The following is a 15148-nucleotide window of genomic DNA, read 5'->3' as shown; positions in this document are numbered from 1 at the left end:
TGTGTGTGTGTGCAAATGTTCCTCCATTGGGTCCCTGCAACAGATGACTCCTTGGGGACCCTTGACTAAAGCTACTCCTATCAAAGCACTCTAAGTGGATCAGCAGGGGTTCCGTCAGTGTGTCACGTGAGTCAACCCTATGTACAAACAAACACAACAATGCCTTTTGAAATGACGTAGTCTGTGTGTGTGCGTGTATTTGTGTTGTGTGTGTGTGTTTGTGTTGTGTGTGTGTGTCAAAGTCACCAGAGAGGGAAGTTAGGGAACCCTTTTAATTTCATTATGCCTTTTGTTGTGTGTGTGTGTGAGTGACTGAACACATCCACAGCCTTCGCGGTCTTTTAAGCATCTTTGCCGTGCATGATGTCGCTCTGTGGGGTAAGATTAGACTTCATAGCTTCCTGTTGTACACTACTTCGCCTTTGGATGAGTTAGTATTAGATTACAGGTTCACACGCTCACTCGCAGACCGCCCGTCGCCCCAACCAATTGGCCCATTCATTCCAATGTCGGAGACGGCCGTCGCCCCTGATTGGTTATCAGCGTTGGGCTAAGGAACTTTCCCACGGCTAGCGCGTGCTGACAGCCGGCCAGCCACCCCTCATCACAACCGGGACAGACAGCCACAGTGCTCGCGGACACACAGGGGCGGAGTGCGACAGTCACGGACCGAAAGCCTATTGGACCGATGTCAAAATTATTCAAAGAGCCGGGGCGTCTTTAGGCCAACTGCGCTGTCACTTAAACCCACGGCCGCTTCTTAATTGGCTAGTTCTGTGCCAAGCCCCGCCTCTCTTGGCTAGCTGCAGCGTAGAAATGATACCGTGGGAAAGAGAATGCTTCAAACGGACAAGATCCAGGCATACCGAGTAGAAGTCTGGGAGAAGCGCACAGAAGGACTATACCCTGAGCAAGAAGAAACAGCGGATAAAATGAAAAGGAATCACGATTTCAGTTCTTCGGACAGCGAGCTTGATGAAAATATCGAAGTTGAGAAGGAGAGTGGCGACGAAAATGGGTAAGTTATCTATAAATGTGTGTCAATGCTCAAAGGTTTTTTACAACTTTTGCGTAAAACTCTTGCCTGTTGATCTGCTGTGGATGGAAAACTCATTCCCGCATATGGCATAAAAGTCAAAGCATGCATTGTGGTATACTTGTCTTGTATCTCAAATTATGCAAAACATTGTAACGCTTGTATTTATTTTTTCCTACGAAAAGGAATCTCAGTTCGCCTCTTGGGTCGATGTCTCCACCGACAACAACGCAGGTGCAAGCAAGGAAGCGTCGCCGAGGAGTGAGTACATCTTTCTAGTTAGCTTTGAAACGTGCGTAAAAGCCCAAGTCTTTCTTTCCTATTTTATCGAAGCCATGACTCAACAAATCAATTCTGCCTTCAGATCATTGAGAAACGTCGCCGTGACCGGATTAACAACAGCCTCTCCGAGCTTCGAAGACTGGTTCCCAGCGCATTTGAAAAGCAGGTACGGCTTGCGCGTCATGCGTAAAATAGTCAGGTTTGCTTAGGACTTTTGGTTAGTGGCTATCATTGCTGAGGTGTCAATATTAGTCTGTTTAATACTAATCGAAATTTACAAATCGGCTAAACTACCGCTCTTTAATTACGTTTTTTTTTTTTTTTTATCAAGCAGGGTTCAGCTAAACTGGAGAAAGCAGAGATACTGCAGATGACGGTGGATCATTTGAAGATGCTTCACGCTGCTGGAGGCAAAGGTACAATCAATTTATAGTTATTAAAAAATTAATTAATTAATTGAATAACACAATCGATTGGTTATCGTATTTTGTGGAATCATTTCCAAGATTATGTTATTGTACAAAAGAAAAATTATTATTATCATTAGTCAACGTCTGCATGTTTCGTCGAATTAATTAATAATTCAGATTAGACCTCACGGTCAAACAAACGGAATCGTTTTGAAACCTTAAAGAACTATCTTCTTTTTTTTCTCTTCCAAATACATTGCAAGAGACATATTCTTGGTAAAGAAATCCACTCTCCTGATAGACTTGTTTTGGAAGTTTGCCTCTAGGGGATTTTCTGACTAAACAGGTTCCTCCCTCCCTCTCCCTTGCAGGTTACTTTGACGCCCACGCCCTGGCCATGGACTACCGGGGGCTGGGATTCAGGGAGTGTTTGGCCGAGACAGCCCGCTACCTGAGTATAATTGAGGGGCTGGACAGTACCGACCCACTGCGCATCCGCCTTGTGTCCCACCTCAACAGCTATGCAACCCAGAGGGAGGCCCACTCTGGTCTGGGTCACTTGGCCTGGGGGTCTGCCTTCGGTTCCCCCCCTGCTCACCTGGCTCACCACCTCATGCTCCAGCACCAGCACCAGCAGCAGCAAGGGGCCACGCTAGCGACGATAGCATCGTTAGCGTCGCTGTCCCGTAGTGCCACCAATAGCCCATCCACCTCGTCCTCCAGTTCCTCCTCCTCCTCCACGCCCTCCTCGTCCTCCTCGTCCTCATCCACCGAGACGCACGTTCCCAGCAGGCTGGGCGGCGGGACGTCCCATTCGGAGCACGCCCAGGGGGCGATCCGCATCCCTCCGACGGCCGCCTCGGCCGGCGTGGCCCACCCCCTGGGGATGAGCCCTTCCTCGGCCGTGTCCAAGCTCTCCCCCCCTCTCCTGTCCTCCCTCTCTGCCTTTCCCTTCCCCTTCAGTGCTTTCCCCATTCTCGCCCCCTCTTCCTCCACCACCCTCAGCCCCCCCGCCCCTGCCGCCAGCCTAGGAAAACCCTATAGACCCTGGGGCATGGAAATAGGTGCCTTCTGAACGTGTAACCCCACCCCCTTCTTCCTGGACTGAACTCAATCCGGCTGAGCTGGATCTTCACAAAACAAGATTTGATTTTTATTAAAAAAAAAGTTTCAAAAAAGGTTTTTGGTTTTATATAATACTGGCATCCTATAGAGGAGATAGCTATAGGATTTGTATTTTCTCTAGAGAATTGTGATTTCTTATGAAAAGATGGGAAAATGACAGTAAAAAGTGTTTTACAGTGTTGATTGGATCTGTGTGTTGTTTTCCTGGGAGGCCATGTCCACGCCCTCTTTTAGGAGTTCGGAGGTGTTAGCCAATCAAGAGAACGTTATCCAGATGGTCAGGCAGTCAGTCGCCCGTCAAGGTCTCAGTGAAACTGTCTTCTTTGTTTCCCAATGTATCGGTGCCTCCCCTAGACACTGTGGCTGTGTGTCTGCATATGCTTATGTTAGACCGAGATAAAGAGTACAGCAAATAGTCACTGAGGGTGTGTGTGTGCGTGTGTGTGTGTGTCAGGGCCATTGAGGTGTTAGAGGGTCACCCCCCATTTCACGGTAGTTTATGGGGTGGAATAACTGAAACCAGGTGCTTGTTTTGACTAAATGTTAGGAACAGAAGTTAGCAAGGGGGGGGGGGGGGGGGGGGGTGTCGGGCACTGTCCACAGTCTAAATTGGGATTTATCTGCACCATCATATGGTCACTGAGGTCCGTTTGTTTTTAACTTCAGCTTCCCCTGATTTAACTTCCCATCCCCTGATAGAAACCCACAAATTAAGTCATGTCAACTGTTCACCAAACAGACAAAAGGAATGATAAGCTTCTCTAAGTTAAGATCCCTGGTTCCATGTCCCAGTTGAGAGCTGATGGCTGTAGGGTTTGTATAGAGTTATGCAGGACATTTGAATTCAGCTATCACATCATTTTCGTACTGTAGAATTACATTCCACCGTACATCCCCCTAAAGTGAGTTTGACAATGCTCTTGGAAGGCCAAAACAGATACAAACATAATTGTAATGATACAGATACTGTTTTAAATAGAATGCAGAGCAGTAGATTTGTTTCTATGAAACACTGGACCCCAGTGGTTTCCATGGCGTTACCAACATCCGTCAAGACCATGTTTGCTTGGTGTGTGTCACTGACGCATAGTGCGTCAGTGACACACACCAAGTGCATAGCTAGAAAGTAATTTTGGACATTCCATTTTTGTGATGTAGAAAAGCGATGACAAATCACATTTCTTGGCTTTACCAAGTTGATTTTGATTTCCCTGTAATAAAAGACCTATTAGAAAAGAGAACTGTCTATGTATTTTAGAATGACTGGAACTAAAATAGAAAAGTTATTTTTAGGGTTAAGGCATGTGAATGTATGTGGGTGTTTGTGAGTGTTCGTTTATTTGTGTGTGTGTGTATGTGTGTGTGTGTATGTGTGTGTGTGTGTGTGTACAGGAAACCATTAACAAGGAGGGGATATCCTGGACAATAGCAGCCTGACTGGGCCCTGTGCGTGGGAACTTGGGATGGAGGGATGGAGGAAGAAGAGAGGGAGGACGAGGAGAGGGAGATGAAGGAAAGAGAGGGAAGAGAGAACGAGAGAGAAATAAATGAGGGGAGAGAAGCAGGTTGAAGCAAAAGGGGGGGGTGGGAAGAATGAGAGAAGGAGAATAAGTGGAGAGAGAGAGTAAATAAGCTGGGGAGGAAAAAGGGAGACAGAAAGAGGGAGAGAAACAGAAGGAGGGGGGAGAGGGGGAGGAGAGAGAGAGAGAGAGAGAGAGAGAGAGAGAGAGAGAGAGTGAGCTGTGTGGTGTTGTCCCAGCCATTACTGAAGCTTGTCATTCTTCCTGTTCCTTAATCTCACACTCTGTCCACACTTAGGCCGCTGCCTTAAAACAGTGACAAAATTGCTCCTTTTTCTCAGTCCTCCTTCAACCTCCCTTCTTTTAACCACCCTTCCTCCCTACTTCACACGCCCTTCATCCCACTGAAAGTTTTGCTAGCACTGAGGTAAGACTCAGCAAAGTGTGATGAGGTTTCGTGTGCCTTAACTGAGCAATGACTCAAAGATGTTAGATAAAAACATATGCTTTGTCTCCACCCCCTGGTTACAAGTGGTATTACAACTCTGGTCCTACAGTGCCACTTGAGGTCTGAAATTGAAATACAATTTAAAATTCACTTTGTGACAATAAGGAAGCCCAAGTTAAAATATATGTCTGAAAAATGATGTGTGTGTATACTTGTTGGTTAAGGTTAGATGTGTGCAAACATGCTGTACTTTACAACAGTTTTTGGTTGCAATGCAAAAAATACACCCAAGTCATACTTCTTTGACTGAACCCCAAACTTTATTAACCACAGCTTGCTCACAAAGATATATGTGGAAGGGGGAAACACACAAACAGGGAGAGGAAGTCAGGTAGGCAGGTAGGTAGGGCCACAACGGGAAGTTGTGACACCCATGAGAAGGTTAACAGTAAGTGATCATTATGCAACTGTCCCTACTACAAAGTTCCTTTTCAAGGTCAAATCCTAGACTACCCACCTATCCTGAAACACACACACACACTCACACATACTGTATATATACACACACACACACAAAAGCACACACGCCTGTATATGTGACCAACATGGCTTGAACATTGTCCTTTTTGCTAAATCATCCAGCAGGCCAATGCTAGGCAATGCTATCCTCTGGGCTTTAGCTCAGAGGCTCCAGAGCCTCACTGAACCACCCCCCCAACCTAGAATCTCCTTCTTTAAGGGCTTGTCACTCCTATGCTTATACATTCGCTACGTCTGACTTTTCAAAGACAGACTCCTTCCTTCATTTGCAGTTTGGTGTTCTTTAGTACTTGGAAGGAATGATTGGGGTTCGACCATACTGATGTTTGGCAGTCGATGGTCTTCTGTCTGTTTGGACGTTAGCGGTACGAGACTGACACAGTCTAGCATGGTGCTATCTCGTTTTCTTAGTCCTAATCCTAGGATGTCTTATTGGATAAGGATAAAATGGGACTAAGGTCTGGTTACAATGGATAGTTTATGCAGATTTGTGGATCAGGTTGGTGTTGTCCCGCCTTTGTTGGTTTACGTGATTACTCTGGAAGTCTAACTGATCCTAGTTTTGGCCACGCTTAAGAACCTCGCAATTGACGTGATGTCACAGCAGCATTTCTGGCACTTCTACAGTCATGGCACCCGTGCACTTGGAGATCGTGAATGCTAATAGATGATTGACAGGTCATTCGGCCAATCTTGAGAAGCGAGGGACACTACTCTGTGGTCTACCATTGGGTCGAGGAAATGGACAGGCGGGGCGACACGTTGGACATAAAGGACCTTGAACTACGACTACGCTTACCGAGCGTTCTCCGTTTGTGTGTGTCCCACAGTGTGTGTGCGTGTGTGCGGGCATGTATGTGTGTCGCGGACGTGTGCGTGGGCTGACGGGGGTGGGGGAGGTGGGGGGGGGGGGTGTGGTCGGGGCGGGACTTGAGAAAAGGGGCGCGAGGCAGACAGACGAGAGAATGGGCTCATAAATGCTATAGTATTCTCCTGAAGCACTGTCGCTGGAGTCAGTGTGCAGTGACTGCTTGCATTCTCGACACAGAGACAGACGGGCTGGGTCCCATTTCTCTTTCCGACACTTTTTTGTTGTTGCGCTGAGTGCACACTAGCGTACTTCTCCGTTGATTACACAGGAAGTGAATGCTAACACGTATAGTTGGGGCCTCTCCCTTGGGGCTCTCTGTTGCATCAGTGAGACGGTGGTTTGATCCATGAGGGGTCGGAAGCCTTCACCAGTGCACACTCGGACTAAAACTGTGTGAGATTTGTGACGTAGAGTTAGGCAGACACGACCAGATACTGCAAACGGTCACTAGCTGGCAAACTCACGACAAACACCTAAGCTTGATAACAATAGGAACCGCAAACAGGAGTGTCTGGGATTAAATGATAATCAAACAATTACATCCACAAATAGAGAGATGGAGAACAGAATGGCACACTTGCAATCAATACTTGCTTCTGTATTGTACTGGATATAACAAAAAAAGAAGTATTTACAAAAAAAAAACAAGAAATAAACGATACTCACTTTTACAAGTTTTTTCATAATTGAAATCGAGCAAAAACATTCTTTTGAGAGGAGTGGGAGAATTGGCGTTTTTTTGTGTTTTTGAATTTTTATTCACTTCACCCCTGTCTGTTCGAGGTGTTGAGACTAGGATTTGAACCCTCCTCACAGGTGTTCTCCACGACTTCTGACACAGGGGTGGTCGTGTGTGGGGGGGGGGGGATGTTGCAGCAGAGGTGGTTGGGGGGGCGGGGTCATGGCGTGGGGGCGGGGAGACGGATGGGGGGAGGGGAGATGGTAGGTTACAAGGGAGACTTGTAGGGCGTGGGGAGGTGGGTGAGAGAGGCTCCCGCTCACGCTGTGATCTCTTCTCTCAACTCCTTGTTCCTGCGCACCATCTGGGCATGCTTCTCCTGAACACACACACACACACACATATGTACATTTGTAAAACAAAACAACGCCGTCAGCACAGATAAACGTACGCTTCCCTTGCAGCCCCTTTCTGGACATGTCCCTCCTCTCTTCTTTCTCCCTTCTAAACCCCAACCTCCCCTCCCTCCACCACCACCACCCCCCCCTCTCCCCTCCTCACCTTCTCCTGCAGGCGCTCCATGATGGAAGCCAGGTAGGCCTGGCGGTTCTCCTTGATCTGCTCCATCTTCATGGTGAGCTTCTCCTCGGCCATGCGGCTGAAGTTGCTGTTCTCCTCCATGGCCTTGAGCAGCACGTCGCGCTCGTGCTCCCTCTTCTCCGCCAGGGCCCGCAGCACCAACGCCTCCTGGGACTGGGAGTGTGTGTGTGTGTGTACACGTGTGTGTGGTGAAAGCGTAAGAGTGTATTTGAGAAGCGGGATGCGGTGGAGTGGGGAAGGAAACAGGAAACAGCTCGTTAGTGTCGTTTCTCGAGAACGTGTGTGTGCGTGTGTGTGTGTCCCGGTAGACCATATGTTCCAATCCATAATTGCGTCGCTGATTCCAACGATACACTGCTCGATCAATATATAGATGGTTCAACGGCATGACCGATCGGTCCAATCGATTCATGGATTTAGAGCCGGACAGGACCGGCTCTTGTCCAGCAGGTCGAGCCTGGGGAGGAAGAAGAGGATGAGAGGGGAAGACTCACTCTCCGGCGGTCCTCCGCGGCCTCCAGCTTCTTCTGGATGTCCTCCAGAGAGACCTCCTTCTTCGGGGGGTTGGTAATGGTGTGGGCGGCGTCGGACACGGGGGAGGGGGGCTTGAGGATCACCTCGAAGGCCTGGCCTGAGGCCCGCTTGTTGATGGGCTTGACCTCCATGTCTGCTGGAAGGTGGGGAAGTGTGTGTTTGAGTGTGTGTGTGTGTTGGGGGCGACAGATAGCGCATGACGTGTTCATGCGCGCGTGCGTGCGTGCGTGGGTGGGTGCGTGGTAAGATGGAGAGAGTGAGAGAGAACGAGGAGGGTGGAGAGAGAGAGACACGGAGAGAAGAAGAGGAGGGTGGAGAGAGAGAGACATGGAGAGAAGAAGAGGAGGGTGATTGATCATGTGTGTGGGAGGTGGGGGGGGGGGTGAGAAGAAGAAAAAAAGATGATGAGCACACGGAACAAAACGAAAGAGAGAGAGAGAGAAACTCCACGCTCCCGACGTGGCCTTTCGCTTAAATAAGAGGATGTGTTTTCAAACACCTTCAAAAGAGACAAAGCAGTTGATCCTGTTGCCTACCTTCAAACTCGCCCATGAGGTTCTTACGAGCCTCGGGGTACAGACAGGAGCAGATGAGAGAGAGGACCGAAATCTCCTTCATCTTCTCTTTGTAGGCTGTGAATCAACAATCAGACAAAGCCCCACATCAAAGACACATTAACCCACTTTCTCCAACCCCTACGAGGGATTGGCCAAACAGCCTCGTTAGATGTTTGTGGAAAATAAATATTCAGCAAAACCTAAAAATACGACAACAAATAAAACATCATCATGATTCGGATGAATTATCATGGGCTTTGTAGTTATTTTCTGGTTTCTGTGGGCGTGGTGCCAGAAGCAGGAAGTGGGGTGGGGCTGTCCTTGAAAGGACTTGTTTCCTTAACAACCTTATCCTCCACAGGAATCCTCACGCATAATTAGTAATGCATTTGGTTTCACCTTATAATTTATTTACGTATCCTGGTGCTACATTGCCCCCCTGACCTAGTCTGTTTGGCACTCTGGAAACATCTACTAACGCAGGCTAGTCTTTTGGCTTCAGCTGAGCGGACAATCTCCAGATTTTTTCAACATCATTATCTTTCCTTGGCTACTGAAGCAAATAATGAATTCATTAAGAGTTATCTGAGAAATGACTTCCTCTATAATATGAGCCAAATCCACAGTGAGATTCACTGGGCCACCGGATCTAAAACTGTCGACAAATGGTGGAGCCAGCTCCAATCTGGAAGCTGTTTAATATGCATTTGGCATTGGTCAAGGCAAGAGGAGGAACAAAAGTGCACTAAAAGGGAAAGAAGGGATCCTGGGAAAATGAAAAAAGCAACAACAAAAAAAAGTCTAAAGTAACCTTGCTTACCCTTGCTTTTTCCCCTTTGTACATATTTGGCACCTTTATTGAAGTGAGGAACTACAGTGCGTCAATGTTCTAGAACATTCCCAAAGGAAGAGAGAGGGAAAGGAACTAGTTCCGACTGCAGCGTTTCTGTTCAGATACTATTGCTATTGTGGGTACAGAGACCCACAGGGGGACTATCACGTCCAGAATGCAGGTGCCAGGCATGATCAATCACTTTCAGCCCTCAAGGCTGAACCGGGCCACATTTCTCTTCCTGTGAGACAAGTTCACCTGCGGGAGCCCCTATCCAAACTCTGGAAGACATCAATCTTCAAAAGAAATTACAATGTAGGGGGGATACAATTGCTTAAAGGATGACTTTCTGTTAGTCAAACTCATGTAACTGAATCTATTCCGTGTTGATCAATGGAGAGGACAACAAATGAAGTGAAAATGAACCTATAATCCATAGTGGATACATTGTCGGTGGCCATGCTGTTAACTCAGCCCCGATCCAAATCCCCCGGCCACTTTAGCCAGACTCCAACCAGACCGACAGACGCCACCCTAATGTCATCAGCTCTCCTGTAGGACCGCAGCCTCTCTGAGGGGCCTGTTAACCCCCTTCCCAAGAGGCGAGGAGAGAGAGCAGAGGGGGAAACCGTGATGGGAAGTGGTTTGAACCCTTTTGCCGAGGTAAGAGAGGGATCGTGGAAAACAAGAGTGAGGAAAAAAACGGAGCTGAAAACCCCACTGAGACCACATACCCCAAAGCGGTTTAATGGAAGCAGTCATCTCTGAGGAGATTTACATTTCTAATTACCGTACCACGGTGGTGGTGGTGGGGGACAAGAGATGTGGGCGGTTAGCTGTCACAGGCTCATTAAAACCTGTGTATGGCAACACGCTGGTAGCCATTTTCACAGTTACTCGAGAGGCACGGATATCGGCAATTGACAATTCAGTGGAGCAGATAATTCAGGTTAAATGGCTTCTGGTCAGGTCTGAAAAGATTCTCAGTCTGCGGTTGTCAGCTCTTCAAGCAGAAGCACGTGGTTGGTATTTAGCTCCTCAGTTAGACAGACAGCAGGGATGTTGCAAGTTCCAAGATTAGAACTTTCTAGAGCAGGAAGACAGCCCTGTTGCAAGTTGACATTTATAATGACATACTTCTGAATCTGAAATTGTCAGCAGTGTTCAGTTGCTGACATAATTATTTCCAAAGTTTGTGGTGATTGTTATTTGTGTTCTCCTAACAGCTCTCGTCCATTTTTTTTTACCGCATTAGAAAACCCCTAACATTCAATTTTCATATAACTGCATGCACGCTATTCTGCACAACAGAACGGAAAACATCATATCTATTAGCTATCTGCACACTATTTTGGAAGAGGGAAGCCACGCATTTTCAGTTAGGAATGATTCGTGAAACAGCCCATCTCATCAACTCAGCATCTCTCTATCTGCATGCACAATTGTGTGGAAAGTTACTCACCACAGGGACTAAGCCAGCCACACTTCCCTTCCTGCAGTAATCCATCAACGTGCCATCACGGACAATCAATAACCTCGCCGCTCCCGCTCCCCCACCCCCATACCCCCCCCCCTCTTTCTCCTGCCTCACCCCTCAGAATGCATCCCTTCCCCCCGTCTCTCTGTGCTGCCACTCACTTCCTGCCCCCCCAGAACTCCCCTCCAAGATCTGCATCCATTCTCATAAACCTGATAACCCCGCCCCACACACACACACACACACACTCATAATCTCCCCTCTGCCCCATTGCTTTAACCGCTTTCTCTCAGCAACATATATGCCTCCCCAAGGCTCCATAAACACCAAAGGTAGCTATCTAACAGATAGAGACTGTCCACCATTTACAGCACATTCCCTCCGGACAGGCAGGATATATAATTACTGCTCTATGATGAGGCATTACAGTACAAAATTGGCTAGTAAAGTGTAAGGGTAGGGGTGAGCGGCTAGAATTCATGGGCTGTGTCACTGTGCACTGTCAAACTCAATACATGGACACAACAGAGCATGTTTGACTTAAGAAAACAAAAAAAAGGAAGGAAGGAAGGATAAGTTCTTTTCAGCCAGAACCACACCCAGTGTTTCATGTTTAATCAGCCTTGTAATGAGCTGGAGTTTGGCAAAGGGACAAAGCTCAACTGAAAATTGCCGAAGCAAACATGGAGCCTGATGGTAAATTGAACAGCTGTTGTACTGAGTCACAGGCTAGATCCTGCACAGGTACTGATTCGTACATAGCTTCTTAAGCACCTGACAATCGGTTCGTATGAGATCACAGCATCATCCAAAGCCAGTTTATTATCTGGGATTGTCAATTGTCATGGTGGACAAGTGCAGTTCCTTTTCCATTTGAACATTTGGCTTCCGTGTGGATTGAAGTGAATCTCCTTTGAGCAACTCATCAGCGGAAGTGGGGAACCTGGCGTTCCTGGCAAAAACTGATCACAAAAGTAGATGAGGAAGATTTTCATCCCACGTTTTTTGTCAGAGAGGAAAATGAGCTACAAATTGTTCATCACCCATACGACCCACCATCGTCTCAGAACGACTTGGGCCCTGAAGACCAAGTATATAATAAGGGTTACAATAGGTAATGACGAACAGCCACGCCTAGCTGAGAATGATGGTCCTCGTGGGATCATGATAAGAGGTTTTTATTCCTTATCAGACAGAGTTTTAATGCACATGAGCAAATGTCGGTCTGAGTCTATGATGTATGTAGGGTGTGTGCCAAAGAAAAAAAGAGTATAAAAAGATTTTGTCTCAACATTCAGAACATCTCCATTTCCAGGAGTGAGACATAAAATGTTGTTTGAGAAACTGTCCAACAGCACAACAGCTGCTCCTACTGTACATGATTAAATCATACTTATGTGTCTGGACAAACCCACTTGGCCCTAGAGTCAATCCAAGGGGAAAAAAACCCATGTCGTGGGTACAGACATCAAGACATCCTTTATTGCTGTCTGTCTGCACGCGCCACCATCTATCACCAGTCAATTCATCTGGAATCGAGGACGTCCCCAGACAGAAGAAAAAGATTGTCTCCAATGTCCAAAAAGGATTTTAAGTGCGCGTCAATACGCTCCGCTACGCAGCGTCAAATGTGTAGACACGTACTCTTCACTGAGGCCTCAATCTTCTCCTCCCAAAATGCTTTAACATTAGAGTTTGACGCAGTCATTTTACTCGTATCGTCAGACCCACATTATACAAAATGTGCAGGCAGAATATGAAAATATCCAAGTAATCACATGCTATAGGCCATAACATATCAATCTACTACCGATTTCAGTGATCATAATGGTGTAGGCAATATGACGCATACAAGTCGTGAATAAATGTCACATCATCGTCAGTTTGGATTGCAACGAATGCATTCTGCAAAAGGCATCACCTATTTCAATATCAATCGGAGCCATAGTACTCTGACTTGCTAGCTTGGTAAATACAAAGTGCACTCGTGAAGATTCATTTTCTTTTCACCCATTAGAGGTCACTCCCTATTATTTTATTTTGCCTGCATCCATTGTATTACCTATAAAGGATGGCCCCGTTTGCATGGCAAGATTCGTCACAGTAAATCAATTCACACCCTTGAGGTTGGTTTGCGATGAAGGAGCAGAGGATGTTGGGTGGGGCCGGTCTGCATTATGCTGCACGAGTGTGCATGTGTCGGCCCACAGTGGCAGGTGCGGCGCATTATCAATAAAAGTACCAATAGTTGCACGAAAATCCCTTGCCAATATTCCTGCGCGTTCCTATGTCTAATGATTTGAAGAAGGTACGAACATGTTTTTGACAACATAGCGCAATACTAGATAGGCTATATTCAATCATAAATGGGCTCACTACAATCCGCCCTTTTTTAATAAGCCTAATGAAATTATACATGTCTGGTGTCATAACCTGGGAATTAACAAACAAATCACTTGGCCATGGCCTACTTATTTTAATAAAGTGAAACATCTTTATAGGCATGCGACAGACTTGACCGCTCCCCACTGATGCCGAGCATCCTTTTGTACCATGGGTGTTGCCGCTACACATCGCAGCATCCATAACACGTAAAAGCCCAACTAACCCATAGATTCACCCAAACGAATCTGAGAAAATACAGAAACCGTGATCTTACCGATTGCGGTTTTAGCCATGTCTGTAGTCTGTGCGGTGGTGCTTGAAGAGGAGCTATAGCGGAGCGTGCGTCGGTCGCAGTTCTCTTCGGTGGCGCGGGAGAAGGGACTGGCTTGCTGTATAAGGCACTGAGTCAGCAGATCACTGCTATGTGGGGAATGAGAACGCGAGACAGGGGGCTGGTGAGTTACGAGCGTCTACGTGCTCGAGCAGATTGGCTGCCGAGGACCCCTGACGCGTATCTCTGAGCAAGGGAGTGTTGCTCTCCAGTATCGCCTATTTTGTTGTGTTGCTATTAGAGTATACAAGCGACCGCTGTGTAAAGGTGAGGGAGAGGGTGTTACCACTCATTAATGGTGTGACCTCTTCAAGAAACTACGTTTCCTAATAGGCTAGAAACTAATTCTGATAACTATCCCTGTCCATGGTTCTGAAATCCATCAGCAGGTAGAGGCAACCCAACTTTAAAGGAGGACAGACGTCGATCACAATGAAATCATTAATAGAGACTTAACAACACGTTTATATATTGAAACAAATAACCTACGTAGGCTACAACACATCAGCCATATCGATATCACAAATATTAGGGGAGCTACATTTAAAACATAATTCACAGGAACTTGACAATAGCGGTCTGGCTATACTCAATATAGGCTACTGTAGAGAAATATAGGCAATAATATACAGTACTATACTTATATATATACTATTATATATATACTTATACTAAAGGTAGGCTACGAAATGAATAATAACATGTTTTTGATATCAAATATAGGTTATCATAGGCTATCAAAAATATGCAGGCCAGGCTATGCTCCAATAGACCATTTTGGATAGGCCTCCTACGCCCGCTGAAGACGCGTTTTTGAATTGCAAAGTTTATGCAGACGACATTTTTTATTATCTAGTCTGAGGTTGTTAAGGCAGGTAGACATTAGCCTAAGTTATTTGTCCCTGCAGTCATATTTTCCCGATTTCGGTGCCGATGGGCTTATCATGTAGGCCGAATTGCTTGAAAAAGATATAGTTGAATGCAGAAAGATAACTTCAATTTTAGACCGGTAGAGGGAAGCAAATAGCCATGCGTCAATTCCTGGTCAAACTTATTTTTTACATATAGTTCAAGTTCAAGTAAAAATATTTTAGTGTCAGATGCACAGAACAACACAAGGTCAGACTGGGCACTGAAATTCTTGGGACAAGACAACGCAGAGCAACCTGACATAACATAACATATGCACTACATATACTCAGAACATAGATTACATCTATGATAAGCTAAAATATAATAAACCTCCTAAATACACAATTTAATATACAATATAAAATACAGTACACTAAACCTCTAATACACATAGTAACCTATACTAAACTTATAAACCTATACTAACCTAAAGACAGTGGGGTACAATTTGTGCAATATTGTTGGTGCAACCAGTAGCTGAAAGTGGCAGTGTGTAAAGTGGCTAGTGAGAAAGTGTGAGAGTGTATCAATGTCCATATGAATGTCCATTCAGAAGCCTGATGGCCCTTGGAAAGAAACGGTTGTCCAGTCTGTCCACACTGTTTATTG

At 46.2% G+C, this 15148-nt stretch overlaps 2 protein-coding genes across 3 annotated transcripts; one reads left to right on the top strand and one right to left on the bottom strand.

Moving 5' to 3' along the window:
- The first annotated feature begins 860 nt into the window (after positions 1-860).
- On the top strand, positions 861-3421 carry LOC136940147 (hairy/enhancer-of-split related with YRPW motif protein 1-like). Of its 2 annotated transcripts, none has more exons than XM_067232268.1 (5): positions 861-1018; positions 1222-1297; positions 1401-1484; positions 1653-1734; positions 2100-3421. In XM_067232268.1, exons 1-5 carry the CDS (start codon positions 933-935, stop codon positions 2801-2803), a joined length of 1032 nt encoding a protein of 343 aa, XP_067088369.1. In that variant the 5' UTR covers positions 861-932; the 3' UTR covers positions 2804-3421. The 2 variants fall into 2 exon arrangements, with proteins under 2 accessions (XP_067088369.1, XP_067088368.1); XM_067232267.1 differs by having other exon boundaries at positions 1650-1734.
- Positions 3422-5119: 1698 nt separating this feature from the next.
- On the bottom strand, positions 5120-13710 carry LOC136940148 (stathmin-2-like). Its single transcript, XM_067232269.1, has 5 exons — positions 13571-13710; positions 8582-8677; positions 8006-8181; positions 7473-7664; positions 5120-7290 (listed from the first exon to the last, which is right to left on the bottom strand). Exons 1-5 carry the CDS (start codon positions 13587-13589, stop codon positions 7231-7233), a joined length of 543 nt encoding a protein of 180 aa, XP_067088370.1. The 5' UTR covers positions 13590-13710; the 3' UTR covers positions 5120-7230.
- Between the last annotated feature and the right edge of the window lie 1438 nt (positions 13711-15148).

The sequence above is a fragment of the Osmerus mordax genome, unplaced genomic scaffold (genome assembly GCF_038355195.1).
Source record: "Osmerus mordax isolate fOsmMor3 unplaced genomic scaffold, fOsmMor3.pri Scaffold_69, whole genome shotgun sequence".
In the NCBI taxonomy this organism is placed as follows: domain Eukaryota; kingdom Metazoa; phylum Chordata; class Actinopteri; order Osmeriformes; family Osmeridae; genus Osmerus; species Osmerus mordax.
The sequence above is the reverse complement of the archived record's forward strand: the minus strand, read 5'-3'. Positions and strand labels throughout refer to the sequence as shown.

Bases quoted from the DNA above. Each gene is read 5' to 3' on its own strand.
- LOC136940147 (XM_067232267.1), top strand. From the start codon at position 933: ATGAAAAGGAATCACGATTTCAGTTCTTCGGACAGCGAGCTTGATGAA. The intron at 1,019-1,221 runs GTAAGTTATCTA...TCCTACGAAAAG, and splicing joins GAGAGTGGCGACGAAAATGG to GAATCTCAGTTCGCCTCTTG. The intron at 1,485-1,649 runs GTACGGCTTGCG...TTTTTTATCAAG, and splicing joins CCAGCGCATTTGAAAAGCAG to CAGGGTTCAGCTAAACTGGA.
- LOC136940148 (XM_067232269.1), bottom strand. The intron at 8,182-8,581 runs GTAGGCAACAGG...CCCACCTTCCAG, and splicing joins CCTCATGGGCGAGTTTGAAG to CAGACATGGAGGTCAAGCCC. The intron at 7,291-7,472 runs GTGAGGAGGGGA...GTGTGTGTTCAG, and splicing joins TGGAGCGCCTGCAGGAGAAG to GAGAAGCATGCCCAGATGGT.